The sequence below is a fragment of the Lycium barbarum genome, chromosome 8 (genome assembly GCF_019175385.1).
Source record: "Lycium barbarum isolate Lr01 chromosome 8, ASM1917538v2, whole genome shotgun sequence".
Classification (NCBI taxonomy): Eukaryota; Viridiplantae; Streptophyta; class Magnoliopsida; order Solanales; family Solanaceae; genus Lycium; species Lycium barbarum.
The window spans coordinates 21,214,335-21,234,101 of NC_083344.1; the positions used below are offsets into that span (position 1 = coordinate 21,214,335).

General features: G+C 36.2%; 1 protein-coding gene across 12 annotated transcripts in view; it reads right to left on the bottom strand.

The window, feature by feature from the left end:
* Positions 1-563: 563 nt before the first annotated feature.
* The window catches only part of LOC132606036 (isoamylase 3, chloroplastic), a 52,376-nt gene continuing 33,172 nt past the window's right edge, over positions 564-19,767 (bottom strand). For 9 of the 12 annotated variants that reach the window (XM_060319334.1, XM_060319337.1, XM_060319336.1 and 6 more), the window contains 15 exons: positions 16,618-16,717; positions 15,514-15,575; positions 14,757-14,820; positions 12,970-13,069; positions 12,532-12,632; positions 10,692-10,743; positions 9,295-9,357; positions 7,766-7,855; positions 7,611-7,683; positions 5,423-5,502; positions 4,506-4,610; positions 4,331-4,429; positions 3,028-3,089; positions 2,474-2,582; positions 564-994 (listed from right to left, as the gene is read on the bottom strand). In XM_060319334.1, the coding sequence (XP_060175317.1) occupies positions 881-994; positions 2,474-2,582; positions 3,028-3,089; positions 4,331-4,429; positions 4,506-4,610; positions 5,423-5,502; positions 7,611-7,683; positions 7,766-7,855; positions 9,295-9,357; positions 10,692-10,743; positions 12,532-12,632; positions 12,970-13,069; positions 14,757-14,820; positions 15,514-15,575; positions 16,618-16,717 (1,274 nt within the window). In that variant the 3' untranslated portion in view covers positions 564-880. The other 3 variants (XR_009569580.1, XM_060319335.1, XM_060319342.1) reach the window with 3 other exon arrangements.

The following is a 19,767-nucleotide window of genomic DNA, read 5'->3' on the forward strand; positions in this document are numbered from 1 at the left end:
CTTCACGTTTCTTCCTTAATGCACAGTTGCAGTGTTGGTTCTGGAATTGCAATGATTTCAAGATTCAACACACAAAAAAAAAAAAATCAAAGCAGAAAAAACACCATGTTATCCTTCCAACGAGTAAAATTAGTTCCATCAAACCTATCAAGCTTGATGAAATCCTTATTCACCAAAAGAGATTTTAGAATTTTGATTGATTTCCATAACAGTTAAATCACTCTTTTGATTTGAGTTGAAGGCCCCGCATTACAATTTGAGCTTATACCACAAATGTCATTGAGACAGCCCTATATTTAACGGATTCAATATTTAGATTCTTACCACTGAATCCATTATACTTTTTAAATCATGGGCTCATAGTCTACCATTCAAAAAACGTTTAGTGATTCTTTCATATATTTTATATTTCATGTCAAAATTTAAATTTCGTTGAACCGTTGGCGGCAGGGGGCATTGGAACGGACTTAGCTCCTGAATATTCAGACAAAAAAAGAAAACCGGAAAAAATAAGTTTAGATTGAGACAATTATGAATCCCATTCAGTTTCCTTAACTTGATCGTAAATGTAACTATTTGCTTTAAGATTAATGGGAGTAAATAAACATTAGAAGGAAACACTCCACATAAAAATTTGTCCTTAAAATGAAACATGGTGAAGGCACCAAGTCTCTAACAGATCTGGTTACTATGGAGTGTTTGTACCTATGAATAGCAGCCTGAACAAACTGGTTGCTTATCACATAATTTCTGCTCTACTACATTAGCTATAGGCTAACTGTATGCTTTTATTAGTGCCTGAATTCCGATACAAACTATCCAATCCAGAAGAAGGTGATAGCCCATGGACAAAATATCTAGAGCAGCATAATCCCGGTAATTATTGCTTTGATTCAAGAAGAATAGCAGAGTAGGGTGCAACATTGTAAGTTTCACTGATGCCAGCCACGCCTTCAGTAACAAAATCATCAGGAGATTTCAGATTAGTGTCCACCTGCATTTAACATTATCAGTTGTACGAAACGTGACATTTTCAGCTTGAGACGGTGAATATCAAGACACTACCACTGACAACAGACAAGCAAATTAACCTACCTACTCATCAAATATTGTAACTGACAACAGACAGCACAAAATAAAGGAAGACTGTGTGGAGGGAGATAGGGAAAAATGACTGTCATTTCATATATTTGGCAGAATGAAACTCTTATGAAGCAAGGATATCACATTATAGACCGTTTATTAGTTTCCTATTCATTCAAGGTAAAATATGCCTGAGAGGCAGGATATGCTGCTGCGTACATGATTTTGTATCTTCTGATTAGAGATATCCTATAATGAAAATGTACATATTCTAAAAGAGAAGAACCTGAAATTTTAGGGAAAAGAAAGAAAAAGATGGTTAGTCTATTTAATTTTTTTTATTATAGTTCTGCAAGGGGAAGGTAGCGTGGCGTATACTCCACGCCCCTTACTGCAACGCTAGTTTGGAAACACTGTGTGAACGAGTAAACCCTTTATTTTTTAGTAGTTATGATTGCTTCTTCCTGTATTCTTCTTAATAACAAAATAAGATGTTTAGTATGTTTTATTTATTTAGTATTGTAATGCAAGGTAAAGGCTACATGCCGTATACGCCCATGCTCCCAACGCCAGCACTAGTTTGGGAACACTTTGTGAATGTGGTAAGCCCTTTAATTCTTAAAGTTAAGGTTGCTATTAGCTGCATTCTTCTAACGACAAAACTAACATAAGAAAAAATACAATTTAGTATCCAAATGGTAGCTTTACCCTACTTTTTAAAATCTTCATATCTCCATATTATTCAAATAAAATGTAATAGAGTCTCCCATATTAGCATCACACTAGTACCGCAGCCATGCTACATCCATGACTGCTTAATTTCACATGCTAGGTATGCTATCTATACATTGCTTGTTTTATCTTCAATATGGCACCAAGAAGTTGCTTGTATTTCGATATTCTTTTAACAGATTCCAACGAGATTGTAATGCTGAATATTTTACCATAATCATTTTATCATTTTATAAATTAGAGTATAAATTGCTTTCTTTGAAATTTTTCCATTTTTTAATGAAATTCTACTATAAAGTTATACATAGAAAGGAAATCCATGTATCCATACTCGACTACATTATTCACAAACTAAGGACAAAATTAGATCCAACTCAGTTGCATGATCACGGTGGGTAGTTCACATTGTGGAAAGAGCAATAATTGTCTTCAATTTAGACAAAATGAATAGGGTGTTCAATGGGAAACACAATTGGACCATGGGGATGTAATACAACACTTTCTTTCTTCGACCTATAAATTTCCAAATTGGTAGGTACAAATCCAAATTACAAGTTAGAATAACCAAACATATCAGAGCAGTAGCAAAATTCAGATACTATCTCATGATTTGGATGTATATGCAAAAAGCATTCCTTAACAAACAGGAATAACTTACCACTCGGTACCAGCTTCTATTTCCTGGTGGTGAAGGTATTGCTGCTTTGACGGAAAAGTGGTGCGCATTAAATGCTAAGTAAATATCTCCTCCATTCCCGTCATGGAGCCTACATTGTACAAAAGAGAATCCGACATGTAAAGTCACTCGTGCGAAAAGAAGAATAGCTCCTAAATTTTTGAAATCATCAAAGTGAAATGCTGGTTGAAAATTAAAATCAAGAACAGCAGCTGCAATTGAAAACTAAGGGATAGAAGAAAAACTAGAAAAAGTCGGTGCTAAAGAAACAGACCATATGAAAACAGCTTAGAAAAGCACTGTTGTAGTGTGCGACTGAATTCAAGATTTCAAAACAGAGAGGGCGATCAGTTACAAACAACAACATACCCGGTATAGTCCCACAAGTGGACGATTAGTTACAAACCCATTTTAGAATTTCTTACTGAGCTCAAACCAATGAGAATAATCTACATTTTAACAGAAACTATATTGAGCTTATCAATCATCTAAAGATGGAGATTATTGTCAGTTAATAATAGGGGTTAGTTTCTTACATAAATGCAAGGAATCTACTCTCTTCTTTGTACCAGTTGTCCTCAAGCCAGGTAACCTCGTTCTGCAAAGGAAATATTGCAAAGCCATCAGAATAGTTGAATTGAGGCATAATCTTTGAAGAGACTCTGTAGTACGATTGAACTGCCCCTATCTTTATTTAGTGAAATGCAGGCTAATTTTACTGCACCCCCCCCCCCCCCCCCCCCCTAAAAAAAGAACTGATCAGAGGCACCCTCCCCACCTCCTCAAATCTACCTTATTGATGATTGATGTGGAGTCCGGAATCAAAATGAAGTGTTTTTCCCCTAAAGAACTATATTGATATGTATAAAAGAACATATTCTACAATGGTTGTTCAACCCCAGTGTTGCGTTGTGACTTAAAGCCAAGCAATGTCTTGTTAGATTGAGAAATGATTGGCCATGTGAGTGATTTTGGTATTGCGAGGGGAGGCTTTTGTTCAAACTAGGACCATTGCTACAAAGGATTCAAGCTAGAAATATCTCAAAAACCTTGAAGACAAACATCAGTGGTTGAGGGGCTAATATTGATCAATTCATTCGAACATATGGAAAGGGAACTGTGAATAAATGGACTTGTGGATCATAGATGCGACAACCTAAACTAACTGTATGTCATGTGAAGAACCGCCATTTAAGTATGTTCCTCAGACAGGACCCCAGGATCCCAAATAGTCTAACCTTTCAACTTAGTACAGTACCCCCAGGTTATATTGCACCAGCCCCAACCATGAAACAGAAGGTCTAAATAGACATACTACCGTTTTGATCACATACTTGTGATCATTACTTCACAGGGAACTCTTTCATTAGCCTTTTCTGTTGCATTCATATTTAAAGACAAAGGATACTGCCACAAACGAAACACAGCACGTAGCATTCAATTTTCAAAATTAATTCTCTTAGTAATACTGTTGAATGTCCCACACAGGCTAGGGATTGGGAGATTTGGTCTCCTTATATGGACTTAGACAATCCTCGCCCTATGAGCTAGCTTTTGGAGTTGAGTTAGGCCCAAGATCCCTTTCTTTACATGGTATCAAAGCCAGGCCTATCCCAATTATTTGTTTACCCGATGTTGGGCCCCATATTATGTTGTCCACAGCCTGGGCGTGAGAGGGGCCGTTAGAATTCCCACCTCGGTCGTGGGATAGGAATGTGGTCTCCTTTGGACTTGCCGGATTGAGCTAGCTTTTGGGGTTTTGTTAGGATCAAGATCTATTCTTTACAAATACAACTGCCAGTAAAGTTAAATATGACACAAGGTAGACAATAACATTACCTTGTCAATGAAATTTTCTTTTCTAAAAACACTGTGCGACAGGCGAAACTTAATCATCTTGGAGAAGAACCTGAAGTGATCATTCTTCTTTGCTTCCAACTGGATTGACAAAGTTCATTGGTTACATGCAGTTTCAAGAAAGAAGTTCCAGCAATAAGAAAACATAATATCATACCTGTCCCCACTGGAAATTGTTGATAGTGGTATCATGTCCATAACTGTTATTATTTCCATAGCGGGTATGCCCATACTCATCCCCCATAAGCATCATTGATGTTCCCTTACAAACCAAGCAAGTACAAAAATTTAGAAAGACATGTAAACTTAAGTAACAACATAATAGGGCTGGGAAATCTAATACGCATATAACACTATTAACAAGAAAATTACTGAAGATAGGGCATAATCCAGGAAAGGTATAGGTAGGTAATACGCCAAAGAATTGAAACCCCATATTTCAATCTCTGAAGGCTCAAAAACCAAAAATATGTTAAATTTGGATTCATAGTATGTCAAAATAATCCTTTTTATGAGGGTTTCAGAAACCAATACTTCAACCAAAACTAGCCAAAACAGACACTAAAATATGAAGTTTGCTAAAATACTATGTCAAAAGTGTGGCCCTAAAATTCCATAGCAGTGTTCTATTTCTTGTTGAACAATGAAGAAGAAATAGTGTAGCAAATAACTCAGTCACCAAAAAAAAAAAAAAAAAAAAATGAGCACAAATAAAAGTTGTGAACCAATGACAATATTCCCTCCGTCCCAATTTATGTGATGTAGTTTGACCGGGCATGGAGTTCGAGAAATAAAGGAAGACTTTTGAATCTTGTAGTCTAAAACAAACCAAAGATATTTGTATGTTTAGATCATCTCGTTAAGCGTAAAAGGTAAAGTTTAAAGTTAAATTGTTGTCAAAAAAGAAAACGTGTCACTCTTTTTGGGACTGACTAAAGAGGAAAGTGTGTCATATAAATTGGGACAGAGGGAGTAGAATTATGAGAACTCGTAGAAAAGCTACTGACTAATTCTCAATATCTGCAAGAAAACAAATGCATATGCTGTTAACTGGGAAGATGATGCATCACACACCTGCGAAACCATCAGTGCCAAATGAAAATTTTTCATTTGCCGTGAACGCAGAGCATTAATATTTTCATCTGAAGTTTCACCTGGAAGAAGATACAAGAAGATGATAGCCTTTCGGATTGGATTTGAAACAATACCATCACTTATAAAAGTAATTCTTCAGTATAGGAACTGTTCCAATTAGTAGGTGTGGACTGCAATTGGATCAAAGCTTGGCCTGGCCTTAGATTCAAAATCTAGTACAAAGTGTCCACAAATAGTACCCAGGCGCTAAAAGGAGGAAAAAAAATGATTAATGGCTACTGATATGAGTCTGTCAATGAAGCTGAAGACAATAACAGCAAAGCAGATCCAAAACTGAATATACTACACAAACAAATATCATAGGCAAGCAACAGCTCACAATACAAGTGGACAAAACTAGTTTACTACTAAAGCCAAAGTTAATGCTTCACTGTCATGCCATTATTATCTAGTTGGAACGATGGAATTCATCACTTCTTCATTTTATATCATTCTATACTTCTTGTTTTGAGCCTACACTCTCTTTCGTCGCTGATGTTCAGCTGGGTTATTCCCACAAACATCTACCTCAATACAGTATCCACTTCATTTTTGGAAGACAGGCATAACCATATGGTAGACATACAACTAGTCGTTTTACTAGTGCAAGCAAATACGTCATATTCGTGCTAAACTTCTGTTTTTGCCACATCACTCGACTAGAGTAAGAAAATACGTCATATTCATGCTACACTTATACCGCAATACGATATAAATGACTGGCACAGGATCATACAATCACAAGGCCTTTACTACCTTATCTCTCCTAATTCCTCAACAATATGTCCAGTAACAGATCCTCCAGATCTACTTCACAGACGTTTGGGACATCCGAGTTTATCCAAGCTACAGAAGCTTGCGCGTAGTTTGTCTAGTCTTTTCATTGGTGCATTCTGATATTTGGGGTACTAATAGAGTCGGTTCAACCATAGGATTTTGTTATTTTGTTAGTTCGATTGGTGATTATTCAAAATGTACTTGAATTTTCTGAAAGATCATTCTGAGTTGTTTTCTATATTCAAGAGTTTTTGTGCTGAAATACAAAATCAACTTAGTGTTTCTATTCGGAGTTTTCGTAGTGATAATGCCTTAGAATACTTATCCGCATGCAGTGTTATTAAAAGCGAAAAATGCAAAAAGCTTTAAAAGTCCTTTGGAGCTTTAAGCGCAAATAAAGTGCGGCTTTATTGGAAAAAGGAGCAAATGGAGAAAAAAAAACAAATATGTATGTGTACTCCAGGATTAATAATCACAAGCATGAATAATAAATATATGGACAAAAGAATTGAACAAAAATTACGATAATGTGAAATATCAATTGAGGATTATGCTTATTGACAAGGAAGAGCATGCCTCAGAGCCTTGCGAGGACATCTATAACAACCTCGGTAATCGGTATATATGACTTATATGCACCAGTTTGAGGGGCAGCGTTCGAATAAATGTATATAGTGTCCCTACCTCCCAAGGTAGGGGTAAGGTTTGCGTACACTCTACCCTCCCTAGACCCACTTTGTGGGATTATACTGGGTACGTTGTTGTAGTGTCCCACATGAAAAGGATTATTATGTACTTGTGGAGTATAATAAATAGGACTCAATGTAATAATGTAGATGAGCATCTTAATAATAATTTCCAGAAAGAAAAAGTGGAAGCCAAGCTACATCAAGGGATATCTCTCATTAATTTGGTATTAGTTTCCAAACAACAGACTTCCAATTGACTACGCACACCTTTATTATTTAACACTATACAGTAGCCCACAAGTCTGAGATTCCAAATAAAATTCAATTACATAATTGGTAGTGACAATGTGTAAAACAATAAGAAGAGAAACAAAACATGTAGGGCCTAATAGCTTGAGGAAATAACAAACTTTGCATTCTCAGCATCTATCATTGGAAGAAAATTATTGTTAAAAGTCTTGGACTCCGGCAGAACATATGCTTCGTTAAGTAAAGAGAGAACAAGTTAAACTTTGTGACTGTACCAAGCATTATAAAGAAAATAAATAGCCCGTTATACTAGCAAAAATGTGAAGGGATAACAAAAGTTTTAGTTTATATTAAGCAAATCAGGAAGTAAGAACGGAAAAAATAGATAAGTGGGATCAAAACCTCATCTATACCTTCAATTCCACAATTCCAACTGAAGTTATCATTGCATCCGTCATTGCCACCTTCACCATTTGCATCATTGTGCTGTAATTTTCACCATCCGAATGCAGATGATGTACTAGTTTTCATGTTTCAAACAATAAAGAGCATTAAGCAAAACTTATACCTTACTATTGTATGAAACAAGGTCATACAAGGTAAAACCATCATGTGCAATCACAAAGTTGACACTGTGGTACGGCTTTCGCTTGTTCACCTATGGAAAGCAAAGAACAATATATGAGCTCAGTCAAATTGAGACAGCATAAAAAGAATTCCAAATGTTTTTTTTTTTAAAAGGAATTCCAAATGTTATTTAGCATAGAACTTTGCTTAAGTTTCAATGTTTTGGATGAAAATCAATTGATATACACGGAAGAGATACCTAGTAAACCTTCCAATAAATTTTTTATCTCGACGTATGCATAGGTCAAACATAAGGCATTCCTTTGTCCCAAAGTTTTTCTAACTTTTGAGGGAAGTCACTCCAGCATCACTATGTTCATCAAGAGGAAATGCCAGATAAAGGTTTCTCATATTTAGACAAATGTAATACCAGGGAATAGAAAACCAAAACAGAACCTTTCAACCACTACCTCGGTTGATCATTACCAAGAATGGATGTTCTCTTGAGCTTAATGGCAAGAAGTATGCACTTTGCACCTTTATCTCCTTTTCAAGTGTATAGAGATTAGAAAAGATCGAGATAAATTATAAAAAGTAAGGGTGAGAGAGAAAAGAGGGAGAGGAGTAAGCGGGTGCATGTTGACTCCCAGGAAAGACAAAGAGAGGTAGTGTAGTCTGAAGTGAGTGGGATGTTAAGTGAGAGAAAGAAAGTGATCTTCTGAGTAAAAGAAAAAGAGAAGGCCATGAGGTAGAGAGAGAGGACAACAAATCAAGAGGAGAAACAAAAGAGAATTTGAGTGAGAAAGACTCTTATTTACTCCCTAATACATTAACTCTTTCTTATTTTAGTTTTTGTGATAGTTTTGTGCAGAAAAAGCAGTATAGTACAGTACCTTGACTACAAAATTTAATGAAAGAACTTAAAACTTGATATTATAGAGTTAACTAGATAACACAAATCCAAAACTAAAACCTCTGAACACGACTTGATCCTTTATTTTATGAACGGGAAGTTTTCTCTTCTTTTTCCACTTACTTCAGGTAAAAGATACCACGGTTCGAATCACCAAGATTTCTTTTAAACTATGGAAAGAAAGGATAAATACAAACTCTGTCTTCCAAATGAATCAGCTTAAATGAGTTGGTAATAAATCAAGACAAATAGTGGTACTGACACATTATGTGATGGCACTTACATGTATTATGACATGATCATGTTAATAAAGCCGCGGATAAAAATTGTAAAGGAATGGACACAAATTCTACTTTTAGAACCACTCAATAGACAAAAAGGATCAAATAGAATCTAGCCATATGCATTTCACACCGATCAGATACTTTACTGAACCAATCTAATCAAATAGGAGTCTACTGGTGAAAGCAACTTGTTACCGCATAGAACTGAAAGTTGCTCAACTATAATCAATCAAGCAAAAGAGGAAATGGAACTAAGGAGGTAGAGCAAAAGGAACAGTGTTGTGAAATATTCTCTAGCTGTCAAGACATAATTCTGGAAGCTGTAGCTCTTACCCTGTACAGATCCGCTGAACCTGCGATACGGGTTGCAAAATTTCCTTTCATGCCAGCATCGCCCTGTTTAATCATATCAGGATAAGATATATTCAAGGAAATTCTCAAGAGAAAAGTATAAAGAAAATCCTAGTACAGAACCAAAAAGCTGAAACAGCTGAATGATGTATGGATACACTATCTCCTCTTAACATTCAGATAATCCAATAATATCTACATTCTAACAACTTCTTGGGACAACTTCATATAATAAACAAACATACCGGAGTATTCAGTCATTATATATTGAAAATGTTAAGTGTAATTTAAAAAGTCCAAGCGGATGATTCAATGATTATGCCAAAGTAGAACTTGTCCTGTCAAAGTTAGAACATGCTGAACAAAAAACTTACTTCTTTGAACACTTTGATATATTAGGAGTCAGGATGCATGAAAAAAACCTTAATTTTAAGGGGATAAAGTGGCAAATCCAATTACTCTTACACTTTTAAGGACAACAACGTTTCGATTAGAACATATCAATTACTAGTGTGACTGAAATTTGCAATTCATATTCTAATATACATCTCAGGAAATTCCAGAATTGTCCCAGACTATGCATAGGAATGTATTTGTCAAGGACCTGAGGATTACTGTGTAAAAGTACCAAATGTAGTTTTAGCAGCTGCTTTCTTCAGGTAGGGGGCATGGTAGGATGGCCCAAACAATGTGAATTGGTATAATTGTAAAATCCTGTATGGTGATCTGAACAATTGAAATTGGAAAAAAAGATAGATACACCAAAGTAACTAAAGTTCCAGCTTAACTATAAAAAATGAACAGAGCCTAAATAAAAGATGATGTCTCTAGTAGAGTGAATTTTTCTCTCATCACTACTCTTTGCCACCATCTGTTAACTATATCATCGTAAAAGCTAACAAGGAAATTTAGCTTCAATAACTAAAAGTCCATCATTTTACGTTTAAATCATGGATATATGAAATTTAAACCTCCTTATATCAGGAGAAACATTTAGTCACTTTTCGGTTGCCTTGATGTACTTGACTGGTTAAATAATGGAAAAGTTTGCATAAACTTAAGTGGCTGTTTGGCCATGAATATTTTTTACTTTTTTCCAGAGTTGAGTTCCGGAAATCATTTTGTCCATAAAATTCCAGAATTTTTCGGAATTTGAAAAACACCAAAAAGTTGTTTCACTTTTTTCCCTCCAAATCAGTCACAAAAATTAAAACCCACTACAACTTGTATTCATGGCCACACACAACTTCGATTTCCAAATACCATTTTTCACTTTAAAAACAAAAACTTATTTTTTCAAATACTCACAATTTTCATGGCCAAACGGGCCTTAAATTTAATGCAAGTTTTCAATTCAGATTCTCTCCTATTGGTGTCACCTTTATAAATCTTCTAATGTCATCACGGTACTTCCCGTTCCACTCAGCCCACCTGCATACATGTTTATCAAGATAAGTGAGATACTATGAAACTTCACGATAAAGAAAGGAATTTCAATCAAACTTTTAGAGGTACTTATTGAATATTTTGAAATTCTAGGCGATTTTTGAGTTGTTGATAGTCAGAGAGTGAGAAATATAAAAACTTGTTAATGTAATTTAAGGAGTGTTCATATATCATGAAACCAAACAATCATAATCACTCGCAGACCGCCATAAAACCATACCAAACTGCTAGGTGATCCAATAAACACTGCCACGTACTCCATGCAGAATGAGGAAAGCTAATTTAGTTATTGAAGCAACATCAACAACAATATATGTTGTAAAGCAACAACAATATATTGTTGTTGTAAAGCAACATCAACAACAATATATGTTGTAAAGCAACAACAATATATTGTTGTTGTAAAGCAACAGCAATATATGTTCGTTCTATCTAGGTGGTATATCAGACAAATTTAGCAGCACTTTTCCAGACCTCTTAAAGAGGTTACCAGGGAAAACGAAACATCCACCATTTATTTGCATTCTGTGCTCAAATTTGACTTGTCTGTAGATATTTTAGGCATGACATTCCATGTTTAACAAAACAAATTAATAATCCAGTTGACAGTTAAAGTACTATCGTCATTTGCACCTCAAAATTTGTCATTCTTTACTTTAACTATTTAAAAAAATAAAAGATCATAAAGCATGTTATGTTTAGACTCTGATTGTTTGGAAGTCATAGAGCAAACCTTAAAAGATGGTAAATCAAGCAAATAAAAGATCCTGAGAACTGACATGGATTAGACAATTTGACTTACTTCCACAGACCGAGAATAGCATATTTACTATGTGAGGAATGCACAGAAAAGGGTAAAAGACTAACTGTCCCCAATATATCATAAGAGAACAACCTCAAAAGATTTACTCTGAAAGAGGTTCATTCAATTGTTTCCTAAAACCTAATTCTCTAGAATATATACAAATTCTCGATCTCCAATTCAATACAAGACTCACAAAAGGATTTTTGAATCATACAACTGAGCTAGGGAATGACCTGATGACCTCTATCAGGATACTTTTTTTCTCCTGCTGTAAAAACATTTCACACCATTTGGGCACCTTGCTGGCCCTCTAAAAAGCTCATCCTTATAAAGCAGTTAAAAGAGGGAGCAAAAGATGACACAAAGAAGCTGCAATCATTTGGTAAAAAAATGGAGGGTGCTATTACAAAGGTGATGGCTTCATTTTCTCATCTCCAAAGCAATAATGTTTTACTTGCAAAGAATTTGAGGTAAGTTCATTTACTTCACTTACGTCCATTTAATTGTGTTCCCCAAACCCCACTTTGTGGAATTTCACTGGATATGTTGTTGTAGGTCCATTGAATTGTGAGATCACTTCATTTACAAGCTTCATTTGTAAGAGAGGGAACATATTTACTTAATTATTTTAGCTCTGAAACACACTACCTCAAGTTCAGGCCAGACTCTTTTCTTATTAATTTTTTTTTCCCCCAAGCACGTGAAAATACTTTTGATAATATGTGATGCTGAGACTTGAACAAAAAACCTCCACCTGCTCTCATACCCTGATGAATTGTATAATCACTTCATCTAAAAGGTTCAAGCTATATTTATTTATTTTAGGTCTCCAACAAGGTCAACGACTAAATCCAACCACACTAACCTAATTTTCACATTCACATAATTTAATGCAATAGATGATTTCCCTTCCCTTTTCAACTATAGGATAAACCAATAATGTATGATAATATTCTTGAAGATATTACCGGTCCCAGTTTGGAAACTTTCCAACAAGATAAAGGCCTCCACAATCCCATGGCTCAGCAATAATTTTGCACCTCGACAGTACACTATCTTTGGCAATGGCCTGCAAGTATGTAGCATTTTGTTCATTCAGAAGCATGAATGCATCATATCATCATTTTCAGCCCTCTGAATTTACGGAATCATCCTTTTCTTAAACACGTGAAAAGTTGGAGCTGAGCATATTAATGATGAAATTTTAAGTGAAATGGAAAATCAAAGAGACAAGAAAAACAAGAAGGAAAATAATCCTAGGTAACGATAGAAAAGGGTTGAGGTGAACATGAGAATTGGGAATAGCAGTGGAATAGTAGTCACTTCACTATTATCTTGTTATGTTGCTTTCCATCACACAATTTCTTTTTGACGCACCATTAAGAAAAGGTACATAAATGCTTCACCTTAACAAGGGGGGGACCATCAATGGGAGTACCATCTGTCCCTCTGCAAAGAACACTAGCAAGATCAAAGCGAAATCCATCGACATGATACGCGGTGACCCTTCAGTTGCTCCAACAAAAAGTAGAAGACAATACCAAATAGGGAAAAATAGTTAGTTACATATAATTGAATAAGAAACAAGTCATCCAGGATAAATCATACTGCCAGTAATAACTTCAATTTGGCATCTGCATTCCAGTTAATAACAAGCATATGGAAAGACCGTTGGAAATAGAGGACGAAAAGAGAAAGATAATAAGACTGGAGAAACTAATCCATTCAACTGATCAAATCCAATAGGAAACATAGCGAATTTTGTGAACATATCAGAGCATTCCAAGAAAATTCTAAGCATTCAGGATGCAGCATATCAGCCGAACATATCAACCGACAGGGCAGATTTAAAGGGGACCGAGGGTGTTCACCCGAACACCCTCAGCAATTTTTTTCACTATTTATAAACGGTAGATTTTCTGTGTTTATGTGTATATATAAGTTTTGAATACCCTGAAAAAATGCAAAAGGTTAGCTCTAAGTGGTCCAGGGTGTTCAAAATTCTCTCCAGCGTCCAAGGTTCGATTCCTAGGGACAACAGGACAACATTTTTATTTTTATGTTTATCTTTTATTGTTTTTTTCAAACCCCTAAATGAAAATCCTGGATCCGCCACTGTCAACTGACCAACCAGCAAGTCTGCATAGACCAATGGAATTGGAATCCTACCTTTACCGGATGCAAGGAATCGAACACCTCATTTTATTACCCGTGAATTGATATGTAACAAACAAGCTGCAACACACATTGCTTCAAATCCAGCGTTTCATGAAAAGAATGAAGCATATAGCTGTAGATTGTCATTTTATTCGACAAAAGATCTTATAGAATTACTTTCCTATCATTTTTATTTTTAGGATTACTTGCATACTTTAGGAATTACTTCATTTGCATTATTATTTTTAGGATTACTTGAATACTTTCTTTTCCTATCTGGGATTACTTGAAAACACTATATACAACATGCTTAAGAGAATAATCAAGCAATTCATTCCTAACCTATCTTCTATTCATCTTTTCTTCGTTCTTTACATTTACATAACTCTATACAAGACATTGTAAATATTTCTCATATATAATTTACTTGAAAGTCATCGAAACTAAAGAAGGTTGTTATTGTGATGAAGGCTTCTTCAATTATAGTAGAAATACGTGACCAAGTAAAAGGTCAGTTAAGCGCTCAAGGCTATGTCATAACAGATATAGATCCTTGCCACAGATTGCCTTCCAGATCAAATATTATTTAAATAACTGAAGAGAATAGATATATGGGATAGAAGAGAAACAAACTAATTATAGAAATATGTCTCTATCTGATTACTTTTTTCATCAACGGAAAAAGAGAGAACAGAATGATTATAGTTCGCTAGCCACTAAGTATTTCAAACGGGATTGTACAATCCCTGTGGAACCTATGACTAAAAGCTTACCCTAGAGGGTAATAAGCAAAGTGGAGAGGAAAGATATCTGTGACACACTTTATGGACATTGAGCAAGTACTTAGAATTGTGACGTTTTCATGTACTTTTTATGTGTGCAAACAAATTAAGAAAAAAACTGCATCCACTAGGGAAAAGCTTAGTTTAGTTCTGACTAAAATAATGATATATTGATATCAATCAGCGAGTAAATAAAGGTAAAATACAATTAACTTCAAAGCAGAAAACCAAAAAGTGAATGGAAATGAAAGTACCAGTGTCTTAAGCTTTCAAGTACAAGTTCCATGACTACAGGATGGTTGCAGTTAAAAGTATTTCCTGGAAAGACCAAAGGATTGCATCTTAGAGCTCATATCATAGACCAAATGAAGACAAGAACTTTTTAAGCAAAATAAAGAAAATGAAATAAGAGAATCATAGGTAACTCTATGCATTAGAACTTCAAACACAATTATAAATCTTGGAATCTCACAGACTAACAACTGACAAGCATGAAGTAAAATCAACATTAGTAATTAGACATTTGCCCCTTTTCCTTCCTAGGTTCAACTCTATAACATCCCTTCTGCAATAAAGAAACGGGCCTCAACACTGTGTGAAAATATTTCAGGATTTGTCAATCTATAATCAAACCACTGCATCTTTTCTGGGACATCAGAAATAACTTCCTCATTAAATAATCTGTAAAGACTCCATTTGGAATGATGAACAAATTATTTCTAACCATTATATGAATATCAAATACTCTAAAACAAGGAAAGCGTTAAATTGAGATAATTTTTACATACGGCCTGAATTGAATTGAGAAGGCTAAAGGAATAACGAAAGACACCGAGTTGAGACAGGTAGACAACAAGAAAGGTGAAAGAAAGCAAGGACCTTCTCTGGAACATGTTTTATTTTGTCAAGGAGCAATACCAAGGCAAGAAATTACTGATGTTGATGGAGATCAAAGATGGCGCAAATTCAATATGGACAGGGAGAATAAGGTTCTAATGGTAGTGAACTCACTCAAAGTGAATGTAAGAAGTGTACTGAAGCAAATGAAATTTGTTGGTGCATTGGAAGCAGTTCTGCATATGATGAATTAAATGTCAGAGAATAAGCGGAAGTGCAATTAAATAAATGTTCATGGATGACAAGATAATGAGAAAAAAATACTGAAAAGGGAAGGATAAGGTGAATCTAAAGAAGAGCTCAACAATGAGAAAACTTCGCTTTTTGGTTGGTGCAATGAGAACAAAAATCCAGAGTCGGCCCAACCCAAAATGCAATTGTCTGTACCACCATTTTTCTTTTTGGAATAATAATAAGAAGAAGATATTGTTTGAGCTATAGTGCGAGATTAAGAACAAAAAGATCTTTTTTTCCAAGGAAATATTCCTTTTTTAAATGAAACTGAGAAAGCACTTTTCTGTTTTTTCAGCAAACCTCTCCTTGAGAGAGTGCCCAGGTAACACCTTTCGTGCGCGTAGGAACTCACTCGACAAGGAATTTCGCTACCTTAGGACCTTTATAGTTACGGCCGCTGATCACCGGGGCTTCGGTTGTCGGCTCCCCTATCAGCAGCTCACCAACTTCCTAGAGCTTCCGGCACTGGGTAGGCGTCAGCCCCCACACATGGTCGAAGCTTTTTGTGAGGAAGCACCCCTTCTCCCGAAGTTACGTGGCTATTTTGTCGAGTTCCTTAGATAGAGTTGTCTCGCGCCCTTAGGTATTCTCTACCTACCCACCTGTGCCGGTTTCGGGTACAGGTACCCTTTTGCTCAAAGTCGTTCAAGCTTTCCCCGAAAGTAAGGCATGGGTTACTTTAGCGCTGTAGCGCATGGTACTTGAACATTGGCTCGAGCATTTTCTCTACCCCTTCTTATCCTAAAGCAGGGGCACCTTACGTTCTTGAACTGATAACCACCTTCGGCTAACCTAACCTCCTTCGTCCCTCGGCACCAACAAGGGGCAGTACAGGAATATTTACCTATTGTCCATCGACTATGCCGCTGAAGGACAAGAATTTAAGTAACATGACGAAAACAATTTCACTCATTTTACTCACAAGATCTTAGAGATCTAATGACATAATACTTGCACTACCTTACAACAATAACAACAACATACCCAGTGAAATCCCACTGTGTGGGGTCTAGGGAGGGTAAAGTGTACGCAGACCTTGCCCCCAGCTCAGAAGATAGAGAGGTTGTTTCCGAAAGACCCTCGGCTCAAGAGAAAACATGACGAGAAAAGGTTAGATAAGCACAAACAGTACAAAGCAAAACGGAAATGAAACTAACGAAAGCGACAAAAGCCATGATAAAGCAGTCTGAGAAAAAGAAGCAGTAGCTTGCACGGATAAATACGATAATTGTGGTACAAGAAATGACTAATGTTTGCAAGAATCAAAGGACAATAAAATGAAGATCGAAACTGCGCCTACTAGTACAAGGGATACATGGGACTACCTACTAGCCTTCTACCCTAATATGAGTCTTCCATAGCCTCCTATCTAAGGTCATGTCCTCGGTAAGCTGGAACTGCGCCATGTCCTGCCTAAGCACCTCTCCCCAATACTTCTTCGGCCTACCTCTGCCTCTTCTGAAACCGTCCATAGCCAACCTCTCACACCTCCGCACTGGGGCATCTGTGTCTAATAATACTTGCACTACCTTAAAAAGTTAAAACTGACCACAATAACATGATATAAAAGGTTCCTAAATGTGATACTTCCAAAAACAAATACAAAAATGATTAGGATAAACAAAATAGAAGAACAAAACGAACTACTCCTCCAATCACAACCCACCTAACCAACTTATTTAAAGACCATTAAGGACATCCCACCCTTATTAACACACACACACACACATTTATATGAGAAGCCTTCACGTATGAATACCATGAGATGATTTCAAATTTCAATGTATGAAGTGAGCAAGCACAAAATCCCCAACCAGTAAGCCCTTTCCTTCATTTTTTGTGTTTTTCTTGTTTAATTTACTTTTTAATAATGACAAAACACCATTTTCTTCTACTCACGCAGTAGCAACGTATAAGAGTGATTCTAGGGTAATCGAGAGATCTGTTACCAAATAACGCTCCGATATCCAATAGTTCAAATTCAACACTCAAAACCCTTAAATAACTACTAGTGTATGATCAAAGATTAATTGCGGTAATTGAATACGGAACTTAGCACCAAATCTTTAAGCTCGGATCGGATGATAGTGGAGACTTAAACCCTGTAAAATTGATTTTCCTCAACTAATGCATGTTTCAAGTGTTTTCAAATATATAAATGACTATTTTAAATGTTCGTTTGTGAACTTGTGCATGTGTGCACTAGCGTGTGCTAGTGTCACCATCTTTACAAATTTCATGATTACCGGCCACTAATGCTTAGCGTAGGTTGTCTACGTCACATTCCATGGGGTGCAACCCTTCTCTGGACCCAGCTAACACGGGTTCTTTGTGAACCGGGCTGCCCTTTTTTTTAATTTGTTTCAAATGATACATGTGATTATGTTCATAAGTTTAATGCATTACGGCTCATGATATATAAGCTACAAATGATATGATGTTTACATGCGTGTGAAGATTATGTCCATGCTTAAGCCCACGGGGTTGTATTGGCAACATTAATGATTTAAGTATGTTTTGGAAGGAACCTTAGATAACTGAATGGGTACGCTTGCACATACTGATTCAATGCCCCAGAACCATAAGTGCACTTATGGTATATCCACTAAAAAATTGAGGCATATTTTGATCCTATTCTAATCTTGCTAGCATTCCCTATCCTACTCGTACGACATTAATTACGGGTGGTATCAGTTCCCAATCCAACAGGGAAAGTGAATCGGTTATTATTGTTAGAATAGGAATAGGAATAGGATATGTATAGAGTATTCTATCTAGAAAAGGATTGTAATGTAATGTCTATAAATAGGGCTCAGTGTAATAATGTAGATACACAATCCAATAATATTTTTCTCCTTTATTTCTCACATAATATCAAAGTATTAGTGAGAAAATATAGTTGTGCCAAATACTAGCTTCTTTCGTGAAAGAAAATTTCAGCCACCGTGCAATTTTCGGCTGACCTAAGAGCTGTCTCCGTCAATATCCCTCTCTAGAGGCATTGTGCAAACAAACCAAAAGTACCACAAGGTAGATCAGTCTCTGGCGACCACCCAGAAAAAATCTCCAACAGAAGATCGGTCATGCGCCCCCACCCGCCGCTGACAACAGGTTTTTTAGCGACCATTCTGATTCACGTGCCGGCACGTGAACATTGTTTCGGCGTGTTTCGAGCCAGGGTTTATCGTCCAGCTATTTTGAAAGCATCCATTCAGTTTTCGATAATTTCACGTTTTTACTTTCTGGCGAGTTTTCTGGCTTATTCAACCTCTGCTTTGAGGTTCTTGTGACACACCTCGCTTTTCCAACCATAGCCCAACCAATTTCAAGTAAACCTAGTTATTGTAATAGGTCTGGACACACCTATGAAGTATGCTATTCTCTACATAGTTGACCACCAAAGAATGCTCATGTTGCTCAGACCGACACTATAAGTAATCAGCGGGTTTGTTTAGCTGAAGAGGAATATAATGAGTTCCTAAGTATCAAGCAAGTAAGCAAACAACTCCACAACTAGCCCCAGACGCATAGTCTAACACCTTTGGATCGTGGGTTGTGGAGTCTGATGCTTCTGATCATATTTCTAGTGATAAATCACTTTTGTTACAAATTGTTTATTCAGAGTCTTTTCCCGCTGTTACTTTGGCCAATGGGATCCAAACAAAAGAAAAAATAGTTGGACAAGCTAATCCCTTATCCTCTGTTACTCTAAACTCTAAACTCTGTTCTTTATGTCCCTAGCTACCCTTTTAATCTTACTTGTCATTTGTTTGACATGTGCCATAAAATTTGTTGATTATTCTTTTATTATGCAGGACCGCGGTACGGGATAGATGGTTGACGTAGGACATAAATCACAAGGCCTCTACTACCTTACCTCTCCTAATTCCTCTATAGCATGTCCATTTACAAATTCTCCAGATCTAATACACAAACGTTTGAGACATCCGAATTTGTTAAATCTACAAATGATGGTGCCTAGTCTGTGTGTCTATTCATATTAGATTGTGAGTCGTGTCAACTTGGAGAACACACTCGCACAACTTTTCCACATTCTTTGATTCTAGACCTCACTTCACATCTTTTTCTGATCATCCTGATGTGTCTGATGTCTTATTTATACCGACTTTGAGA